The 10,861-nt window shown below is 46.5% G+C and overlaps 3 protein-coding genes across 3 annotated transcripts in view; 2 read left to right on the top strand and 1 right to left on the bottom strand.

Moving 5' to 3' along the window:
- Positions 1–10,458, bottom strand: part of RABGAP1 (RAB GTPase activating protein 1) — a 76,627-nt gene extending 66,169 nt beyond the window's left edge. The window contains exons 1-2 of the mRNA XM_027688024.1: positions 10,347–10,458; positions 9,677–9,804 (exon numbers count right to left, since the gene is read on the bottom strand). The gene's annotated coding sequence lies outside the window, so the exon portion shown is untranslated. The remainder of the gene's footprint in view (positions 1–9,676; positions 9,805–10,346) is intronic.
- Positions 7–6,113, top strand: ZBTB26 (zinc finger and BTB domain containing 26). Its single transcript, XM_027688041.1, has 2 exons — positions 7–102; positions 1,535–6,113. Exon 2 carries the CDS (start codon positions 1,545–1,547, stop codon positions 2,859–2,861), a length of 1,317 nt encoding a protein of 438 aa, XP_027543842.1. The 5' UTR covers positions 7–102; positions 1,535–1,544; the 3' UTR covers positions 2,862–6,113.
- Positions 7,140–10,298, top strand: ZBTB6 (zinc finger and BTB domain containing 6). The gene has a single exon (XM_027688042.1). It carries the CDS (start codon positions 7,249–7,251, stop codon positions 8,530–8,532), a length of 1,284 nt encoding a protein of 427 aa, XP_027543843.1. The 5' UTR covers positions 7,140–7,248; the 3' UTR covers positions 8,533–10,298.
- Positions 10,459–10,861: the final 403 nt, after the last annotated feature.

Here is a 10,861-nt window from a genome sequence, read left to right as displayed (position 1 = left end):
TGGGGCGGCGGCTCACGGCGGGTCTCCTCCCCTCTCTAGGTCCGTAGGCGGAGGTCGGAGCGGCCGCGGGTGCCAGCGCGGGGACGCGGCCCGGCGCTACAGGTACCTGCCCCTTCTGTCTCTCCCTCCCTGCGCGGGGCCGGGCCCGGCGCGGGCAGCGGCTCCCGCAATGGCATCGCGGTTGGGTATTTTGGGAAAGCTGCGCGGGCTCCCGGCCGGGCGGGGCTGGGACACCCCTTTCCCGGTCCCCGGGAAGTGCGTGTGAGCAGCCGGTGCCGCCGCAGTCGGTGAAGGCCGAGGAAGCACGTGCTTCCAGCGGGGAGCTCTGCCTGCCCGGCCGGGAGCGAGCCTTGGGCTGCCACCATCCCGAGGAGGAAGGGGCTTTGGGGTTCGTTGGATGTTCTTAGAGATCAGTAGTAGTGGAAACTGAACGTGTGCCAAGGCACAAGTCACAGCCTCTTAGTCTTCAGTTTCTCACGATGTGACTCTTGCAGTCTGCCAGGGACAGGCTGAGTGGCTGCAATAGCTGTGTCTGGTTAACAGCTGCAAACCGAAACAACTCTGAATATTGAGAGATGCTTCTAAAAACGTTCTTATTTGGCTTCTTCTTTGAACCCTTGTCTTGTGTATACATGCATTTCACTGGGCACGATGCCACTCCTGTGTGCACACCCAGCTGATACTTCATGCCCCAAGAGAGCAGTATCTGCTTTTATCTATAAACTTCAAAGCTTCCTTTTGAGCTTTATGTGGTGTTTGTAATAGTTGGGAGGTGTAAGTTTTGCTTTGTTTTGTAATTTTATCTCGCCAAATCTTGCATCATTTAGTCTCCTCTGATTTCTTCACTTCCTGCAATCCCAGTGCTCTGGCAGGGTTGTGTGAACACTGTTTCATCAAGAATCAGTGTAGTCTTAAAAATTCTTAAAAGAACTGTTGAAAGACAAAATAGTGATACTTGTTTTATGGGAGATCCACTGTTCTTCATTCCAAGTACAAACTTCCTAGGGAAGTGATCTTCCAAAGAAAAAGACAAGAAATAAGACCTCCCTTATTCCCCAGGTATTGAAAACAGGGAGCCTAGAAGGGGTCCTACTGAAGATTTTTTCCCTCTGATTTTCAAAAAACCCAAATCAACACACAGCAAACCAACCCCTACAGAAAACCTCGGAAGACAATCTAAACTGATGGGTGCTGTGGGTATTAAAAATCTTCCAAAAATACATGGCTTCCCTTTAAATTCCAGACAAGTAGTGTGGAAAACATCTCAAGTCTTTAGGATACTGCTTCAGGAGAATTTCTGTCATAGCACCTCTACTTTTTATTCAGGCTTCATTAAATTAAAAACAGGTAAAAATTATTGTAAGGCAAGATATAAACTTGATTTATTTTTTTTTACTTGTAACAGACTTCAGTGTGTATTTAGGAAACAACATCTGAGAAACACCCACTTTATGTTGTTACTTTAAATCTTTCTAACCTGCCTTTTAGAAAACAAAAGAGTTCTTATTGTTTTCTTCTTGCTGCTTTTCCTTAGGTGTGCCAAAATGTCAGAAAGGTCGGATATTCTTCACTTCAAGTTTGACAACTATGGAGATTCGATGTTACAGAAAATGAACAAACTGAGGGAAGAAAACAAATTTTGTGATGTTGTGGTCCATATAGATGATGTTGAAGTTCACGGGCATAAAATTGTCTTTGCTGCTGGGTCTCCCTTTTTAAGAGATCAGTTCTTGCTGAACGACTCCAGAGATGTGAAAATCTCTATCCTGCAGAGTTCGGAAGTGGGGAGGCAGCTGCTTCTCTCCTGCTACAGTGGCATCCTGGAGTTCCCTGAGATGGAGCTGGTGAACTACCTGACTGCTGCGAGCTTCCTGCAGATGAGCCACATCGTGGAACGCTGCACCCAGGCCCTCTGGAAGTTCATCAAACCGAAGCAGCCGCTGGAGAGCAAAGAGTGCGAACAGCAAAGTGACTCCTCGGAGCTGAAGGAACATCAGGGAGATGACGACTCTCTGCAGCAAGACTCACCTTGTATCCAGCCCTCGGAAGACAGCATGGACATGGAGGATAGCGATATTCAGATCATCAAGGTGGAGTCCATCGGGGAGGTGACAGAAGTTAGGAATAAGAAGGATCAGAACCAGTTTATTTCTTCTGAACAAACCGCCCTGCATTCCTCAGAGCCTCAACACTTTGTTATCAACTCCACCGTTGAAAACAGAGCGAGTGAAATAGAGCAAAACCACCTCCACAACTATGCCCTGTCCTATGCCGGCAGCGATAACATCGTTCTGGCCTCTAAAGATATGTTTGGGCCCAACAACCGAGGGATAGACAAAGGCCTCCAGTGGCACCACCAGTGTCCAAAGTGCACGAGAGTATTTCGGCATCTGGAAAACTATGCTAATCACTTAAAGATGCATAAACTATTTATGTGTCTGCTCTGTGGCAAGACATTCACTCAGAAGGGCAACCTCCACCGGCACATGAGAGTGCACGCAGGCATCAAACCATTCCAATGTAAGATCTGTGGGAAAACGTTCTCTCAGAAATGTTCCTTACAGGACCACCTCAACCTGCACAGTGGGGACAAGCCCCATAAGTGTAACTACTGTGACATGGTTTTCGCCCATAAACCCGTTTTGAGGAAACACCTTAAACAGCTGCATGGTAAAAATAGCTTTGACAATGCCAATGAGAGGAACGTGCAAGACATAACGGTGGACTTCGATTCGTTCACATGTAGCGCTGCTACAGACAGTAAGGTCTGTCAGCAGGCTGATGCCAGCCAGGTACTGGATGCAGGGAAGCTGCCTCAGGCTGTGCTCAGTTTAAGAAACGATAGTACCTGCGTCAATTAAGCAATTAAAACCTGCCCTGTGCAGGGATCATGACTGAGAGGAGCAAACCATTGGTTTGGGTTCTTCCCCAAACTAGTAGTGTGCCCCGAAAGGCTACGGATGGTTGGATTGCAAAACCTGGCAGGTCTTCATCCATCATTCTTAGTCGTACTTGATATTTTCTGTGAATAGCAATCCTCCTTCAGGTTTCTGTCTGTGTCTCTACTGTGGATTATGGGGTTAATTATTTCATTTCTCTCTGATTAGGAGACTCAAGACTAACACCTTTTGAAAGACTGTTGCTGTGGGCTGCAAGTAAACCATCTGCTGTACAGTTAGAGGCCTCTCTGTGTCTGGGCAGATGGAGGAAAGAGCAAGGAGGACAAGTCTGAGAGAAGCCGTTTTTTTTTTTTTAAAAAGCACTGGATAACTGAAAACACTCCATATACTTAAATTTAAACTTACCTCTTAAAATTACCTTTCTCTGATCTTACCCCTAGACTCCTACAGTTAAAATGAAGTATTTTTGTGTCACTTTTTTGCCCTTTCTAAACTTATTTCAAGAAACTTCTGCTGCCAATCAATGCTCTCTTAATAGCTCTCAGGGTTTTTAACCTCAACATGCATTATGAAAAGATGAAACCCTAAATGATTTGGCAGGGTTAGCTGATCATTGCATAGAGCTCTTCAAACTGAGGATAAACTGCAGCTCTGGAATGTGAGAGGCTGGTGCCTGGAGTGCAAGTATGACCCATTTCTTATGCTGGCACACCTGGGATTTTTAAAGGGCACTCACCAGTGCATGTACTGAGACAAGCTAAACACTTCAAAGCTAAGAATTATCATCCATCTTCCATACGTTTTGCAGCACAAAGCACAACAGCTGTTGGGTTTAAAGCAAAGCTGGAGTGGAGAAATACTGCTTTTTGACACTGTGAAAAGAATCTGTTTTTAAAGCTGCAATGTGTAACAACTCCATGCTTTTTTTTTTGCCTTTTTTTTCCCCCCTTAGTTCTTGTATGTCTCTCTTTGATGTCTAATAAGGGCCACATGTCAGTTAACTTGAAACAAAAATACCTGCTATAAGAACTTAAGCAACATAAAGTTTTTTGATTTCTTGGACATTTTTTGAAGTGACCTGCATAGTTCACGACCATTAGTGTTTTACAGAGCCTGGGATGAGGTGTAGGTAGCACAATTTCTGTAGGTTAATATATCAGCTATTGACTGTACTCAGCAATACCTCTTGTATTACCGCCTTAAACATCCAATGTAGCGGGAATGGCATGTTCATTGGGATTCTGGGATTACACTGTATTGCTTCTCAAAAGTGCCGTGGAATTATCCGCATCCCAGTCGGGCTGAAAGCAGCTTAATGTATCTGAGGCACACCATTCCCAGTAGAACAGCACTCTTAGTACACTGAAGTGTAGCATAGACTAATAATCAAATGGCTGATCCTCGGCAGAGAACTGCTGTTTGTGTTTGGAATAAGTATTTCTTCCAATGCAGCTCTTTTCCACAGGGTTTGCCACGAGGCTGAGATTATGCTTCCTACCTAAACGTAGTACTGTCAGTGTGTTTGAATGAGGGGTGGGGGTGAAAGGCTGCTATTGTGTGGTTAAAAATGCTAAACAGGTATGACCAAAGGTGTGTTGGAGCAAAAAGCGTTTCTCGTATGTCATTATCAGAAGTTGGTCTTGCTCTTCAGTTCTGTGTGTGTGGAAGCCAGGATTTCCTTACACAGACAGTTCACTGATGGACGATAAAACGTGTTGATGTTGCAGAAAGTTTTCAGAAATCCACATACTTTGAAGTAGAAAAGGAAGGTGATTCTGTGAATCGGTTTTTGCAATTGAGTTCTTGAACTACTGTACTTGACTGTTACACGAACTCTTACATGGACAGCTATGAAGTAAGCAATGGAAATGGCATCAGGGCATTCATCTTTCAAGTTGTAGCAAATATATTCAGGCCTAAAGTCTAACTATATGAAACTTTTTAAAATTATTGTTCAGGTTCCTGGGGCAGAAAATAGGTTTGCATGGGAAGAACTGTTTTTCCTCTTAAAGCCACCTGCTTTCAGAATTGTTTTGAGCTAAATTTGATCGTGACAGTTGCATCTGACACTTGCATTCTGCCTTCAGGCAGAATCTTCTGTATTGTGCAAACGTTTGGATAATCTTATTCACTGTATGGAAAAAGTTACAGCACTAACGTCAAAATGAAGATAGACATGGAGAACAGGAGCTTGCAGAGCCAGGTCAACGTGCTGGAAGGTACTAGTGAACAATCCAACCCAGTATGAATATGGATGTGAAAAAGAAAATGGTCTTCTGCCAGAGAAAGGAATAAAACTGTACAAATGCTAGAAAGTGGCAGCAAAATGGACAGTATTGAAAGTTTTGTCTATCTGGGAAGTATTGGTTTTTTGTGGATTTATGAAGCTGTAATATTACTGTAAGGAAAATACAGCTTGTTGAAGTAGCTGTGGGTGATCTGAAGCCGATATGAAGAAACAAGAGGTTTCCTAAGAAACCACAAAAAAATTTTTGGGCAAGATATGTAGGTTTTTAATCCACCCTGTGCTGTGGTGATTTGAATGTCTGAGAAGGCCAAGACTGCTGGTGGTTCAGTTAAAGGCTGCTGTGGAAAAAGCAGAAGCGCAGAAGACTTTGGTCAATGACAATGGACACATCTGTTGGATGAAAAGTGACTTCTACTAAGGTCTGTGCTTTCAGCCTGGCAAAAGGGTGCAGACCAAAAGATTTATGCAGGAGATGGCTGCATGACTCCAGAAACACTGGAGATCTAAGGGCACTGGTGGTAGAGTTCATCTAAGATTTGCCCCTATATGGAAAGACAAGTGAAGAGTATAGAAGAGGTACTAGAAAAGAAAAATGTGGCTAATGCTTCTTCTCTGAATTACAGATGCAAATGGAGTGAGAATTACTATAAATGGAATACGCAGAGGCAGCTCGGTTATAGAAGAAGATGAACTTAATTGTCCATGTATGTAAAATGTTGTCTTCATTGCAATGTCCCGAGTAGTGAAAGACTAGATCCATTGGTTGTTGCTACTGATGCTGCATATTCAGATGAGGACTATGGCAGTTATCATAATCTGTGTGTTACTGTGTAGAATACTATTTGCTGGTAAGTGGATAGTCTCACAAGTTAATGTGCTGTACAACTTCCTGCATGTCCTAAAAATAACTGAAGTCTATTACAAAAATATTTTAATAACTCCTCAATATATTAGGATTTTTTTTTATGTTGGCATTTTATTTATTTATTTTATATAGAAGAAGGAATTCTTAGAACTCTTAGGTTTGCCAGAGGTTTGGGCTCACCACTTCTCTGAGTGGTTGTAGCTTGTGTAGCACGTGTTCCTGCAGCACCCGCTGCAGCTGCACAGCCTCCTGCATAGATCAGGGACGAGTGTTTCCTTAATTTATTTTTCTTTTAGAACACAGGTTTTGCAAGTTAGTTACTGATAAAATTGAAGTGTCAGTCTTTTTCTCCCCTGGCTTTTTGGCAAAACTTAGCTGCCGCTGAACTGTTGTTGAAATAACTGAAAAATGAATTTTGTGGGGCTGATATTGGTTCTGGAGTCGTTGGGAGGAGTAAAAGTGAGGAGGGAGAATCAAAATGTGATACAAACCGAAACTGTTGAGAGAATTCGAAAGTCACGCTAAATGTCGATTTTTAAAAAGAGGGGGAAATAGTGGTGCCTCCTGACTTGGCAAGGGGTGAGAAGGCAGGACGGAAGGACGTTTTTCCTTTGAGATTGTATAATCGATGGACTGAGCATTAGCTACCTCTTCAGTGACTGGGCAAAAGTCTTACACTACGTGTGATAACCAAAGCAGGCGGGTCGGCGGCTGCCGGGCGGTGTCCCGTGGCCGGGGAGCAGCCAGCAGCTCGTCCGGGCGGCGGTTCTCCGTTCTCCCGGCACGTCCCGGCTGGTGGCGAGGAGGAGCCCCGGCCGCCGCCCCCGGGATGCCTTACGGGGGCCGACGCGTCGCTACCTCTCCCGGCCGCGGGGCGAGGCGCGCCCCGGTGCCGGTGCGGTGTCCCCCGGCGGCAGCCGCTGTAGCAGTGCCAAGTCTTCTAATAAACGTGCTGCTAACTCTGTGTGCCGCCGCCTCTCATTTCCAGCGCGGGCACGGCGCGCCGGGGGCGGGCGGGCGGAAGGGGCGGGCGGGGAAGCGGTTCCGGGGCGCTGCGGCACCGGCGGGGATCGCGCGGGGGTGCGGGGACCGGCCGGTGAGCGGGGCGCGGCGGGCGGGCCGGGAGCCCCGGACAGCGGGCCCTGAGCCCCGGAGAGCGGGTCCTGAGCCCGGGACAGCGGGAGCGGGTGGGCAGGGCCCGGGGAGACGCTCCGGCGGCGGCCGCGGGTCCCGCCATGGCGGCGGACTCGGAGGTGCTGCACTTCCAGTTCGAGCAGCAGGGCGATGCCGTGCTGCAGAAGATGAACCTCCTGCGGCAGCAGAACCTCTTCTGCGACGTGTCCATCTACATCAACGACACGGAGTTCCAGGGGCACAAGGTGATCTTCGCCGCCTGCTCCACCTTCATGCGGGACCAGTTCCTGCTCAACCAGTCCCGGCAGGTGCGGATCACCATCCTGCAGAGCGCAGAGGTGGGCAGGAAGCTGCTGCTGTCCTGCTACACGGGCGCGCTGGAAGTCAAGAAGAAGGAGCTGCTGAAGTACCTGACGGCCGCGAGTTACCTGCAGATGGTTCACATCGTGGAGAAGTGCACCGAGGCTTTGTCCAAGTACTTGGAGATCGATGCTTCCATGGAGAGCTGTGCCCAGGATGCAGAGGGGTGCCACTCCTCAGATGCTGAACTGAGGAATGGGGATGAGGCTTTAGATAAAGACTGTGAAATAATTGAGATTTCTGAAGACAGCCCAGAGAATGAAGAATACCCGGTGAAGCAGGAGGAGGGGGATGGCTCACGGCCCATGGCACAGAGCTTGGTGTCAGAAAGGAAGGACACAAAATCCCCAGAAATATCAACAGTGGAAATCGGGTATAAGGATGATGAAATCTGTATCTTCAGAATGGATTCTGTGAGTGTAGCGAATGTAGAAAATGATCATTTTCCTCAGCCTTGCACTTCCTCTAAAACAAATTTGTATTTCCCAGAAACCCAGCACTCTTTGATAAACTCCACAGTTGAAAGCAGAAATACAGAAATGTCAGGAAATCACTTCCAGGCTTTTGTCAGTGACAACCCAGAAGGAACTTCTAGCGGGGTAAATGGGTTCCAGAGCCTGGAGGATTCTGGCAGCTCGTGGCGGCACCAGTGTCCCAAGTGTCCGAGGGGGTTCCTGCACCTCGAGAACTATCTCAGACATCTCAAAATGCACAAACTCTTCCTGTGTTTGCAGTGCGGCAAAACGTTTACGCAGAAAAAGAATCTCAACAGACACATCCGGGGGCACATGGGGATCCGGCCCTTCCAGTGCATGGTGTGCCTGAAGACCTTCACTGCCAAGAGCACACTCCAGGACCACCTCAACATCCACAGCGGGGACAGGCCCTACAAGTGCCACTGCTGCGACATGGACTTCAAACACAAATCTGCTCTCAAAAAGCATTTGACTTCTGTTCACGGGAGGAGCAGCAGCGAAAAACCAAACCTGAACACTATTACAAAGGTTAAAATAGACTATGATTGACAGCTGGGTGGCTGTGGAGTCAGGCTCCACAGAAAGCTCCTGGCTAGTGAAATTCTAGATGCAATTCCAGCTCCAGATCCCCATGTAACAGAGAGAAGCACAAACAGGTGACTGGTGATCCAAGACAGGCCTTGGGGCAGCAAACTTTGCTGTTCACTTAAGGTTGCTGTTGCTGTCAGTGAAAAAAAAAAGGTGTTTCCTAATTGAAAGTAAACTGCAAATGATGGGAAATTATTTCACACTTCTCTTCTATTATTCTGAGCATGTTCTGATCCCCCCCAATGATATTTTACATTCCTGATTTCAAGGGCAGGCACTGCTGACTTTCAAGCTATTACTGATACTGCAATAAGCTGAAGCCTGAGCCATGGTGTTGGTGACAACAGCTGAGGGAAGGGGATGTTTGTGTTTATTCAGTCCCATCCAGTTCATGGATCATTTATGGTGAAATCATCTCCTTCCTTGCCCAAACTTTGCTAGATCTTTCAACAGAAAGAAGGTGTGTTTTCATACCCAAGTCTGTGATGTTTAAGAAAGGATACACAACAAAAACTTCCTTACAAGGAAGCTTTCAAATCGCCTCTTGCAAATAGAGAATTGGTAAAAGAGAAGTAAACAAACAGTATTGCCTTGCAGTTCATTTATAACTGGATAGTCCCATGAGAAGGACTTGCTTTTAGTTTAAGTTTTGAATTTTTATAAACTTTCTTATAATAGTGCTTTTTTTTGTCATACCAGTGTTTTGCATCTGTATTTGAGTAATTTCAATTAAGTTTAGTCCTGTTTATTGAGTTGTAACATTTGCCCTCATTTTTTACAGATATTGGATACATACACTCGTGAAATTCAGCTGTGTGCTGTTGGGTAACCACAGTTTTAACATTGATTTTGAAAATTAGCAACAGCTTAGACATAGGGGTCTCATACTCTGATTCTGTGACACGGTAACACAGTAAAGATGTGTGTTTGCATAGGTGTGTTCGTGCTTTGTCAAAGCTCATTTTGGTTTCATTATGATCATGGAGAGCCCTGTGATGCAGAGTCTGTATCCTGAATGTGTCTTTGACTGGTACATGTTTCTTCCACTTAATGTGATATAAATAAAGAGTTAATTCAGTTGTTAATATGAGATAATGGTACTTACAATTAGCAAAAAGCAGTAGTTCTTTCTCCTGTCTGTATCACACTTTCCTTCAAGTTTCAGGAGTGCTGTTTTAAGTTCTTGCTCCGAGTCCAGACATCTGGCCTGAGTGCTCCAGAATCTGGCTGGTTCTAAAATCCAAGATAATAGTTTTTAATGTCAGTTCACAGGTTTCACTTTCCTCCCCTGTGTCTGTGACTGCACCAGCCACTGTTTGGGGTTTTACTGATCAGCTGCATGAGGGACTGGGTGTGTCCAAAGTCTGCCATGCACTCTTCTGTTACTGCCTGTTACAGGCATGGTCAGGTGTTCGTGTGGGTATTTCCCTCCTGGGCACTTCCCTGTGTGCCAAAGGGGAAGCAGATGCTGATCTTTTGAGGTGCATCTTCTGTGGGAGCAGATTGCGAGTTATTTTGGTCGTGCATGTAAACATGAGAGGGAGTTGTGTTGTGTGACAGGCCACCAGCATGTTCTGTTCAGTGGCTGCAGTGTCTCAGTGACCTTTGTGAACAAACCCTGGTCTTGTGCACATGTTCACATTCAAGGTGTTTCCTCTCCCCTGTCTGTACATGTAACATGTCCTGTCATAACACAATAAACGAAATGCAAACAAGGCATTGTTTCAGAAATACATCTCCTTTCTTCTGAACCAAGTTAACAATTCTGTGCATACCTTAACACTTAGTATTTTGGCTTTGCTATGGTGAGTAAACAAGATGTGAACAGAACACCGTGTTCCAGTGACAGTCATTTAGTAACACGTTTCTCTGCCCTTCAGAGGGGTCTGTGTGACCCACTTGTGCCATGAACTCTTCCCCCTCTGGAATGGCAGCTCTGCACTGTCGCTTTGGTTAAGAAACTGTTGATCTCTCAGTGCCCAAAGGAGAAAGGTGCATCCAGGTTGCTTCGGGGGGTGCCGTGATGGAGCCAGAGCCCCGGCTCTCCCAACACGGCCCTGGGCCCGCCGGCCGGAGCGGCCCCGGCCTCCGCCTCCTCGGCAAGGACAAACGACGTACGCCAGAGCCCGCCTGCACTCCTCTCATCCTCCTGAGCGCCAGCGATAGCAAAGTTATTAATTAAATATTAAAAAGGACAACAAATAACCGGCACTAGCGGCCGCGGAGCGGCTGACGCGACGCTGAGGGAGGCGCGCCGCTAGGCGTCGCTGGTGGCGCCGGGCGGCGCTCT

This window comes from Neopelma chrysocephalum, unplaced genomic scaffold (assembly GCF_003984885.1).
Source record: "Neopelma chrysocephalum unplaced genomic scaffold, ASM398488v2 Primary Assembly neopelma1_74, whole genome shotgun sequence".
NCBI classification, from domain to species: domain Eukaryota; kingdom Metazoa; phylum Chordata; class Aves; order Passeriformes; family Pipridae; genus Neopelma; species Neopelma chrysocephalum.
The sequence above is the reverse complement of the archived record's forward strand: the minus strand, read 5'-3'. Positions and strand labels throughout refer to the sequence as shown.

Coding starts and splice junctions, on each gene's coding strand:
- ZBTB26 (XM_027688041.1), top strand. CDS start 1,545: ATGTCAGAAAGGTCGGATATTCTTCACTTCAAGTTTGACAACTATGGA.
- ZBTB6 (XM_027688042.1), top strand. CDS start 7,249: ATGGCGGCGGACTCGGAGGTGCTGCACTTCCAGTTCGAGCAGCAGGGC.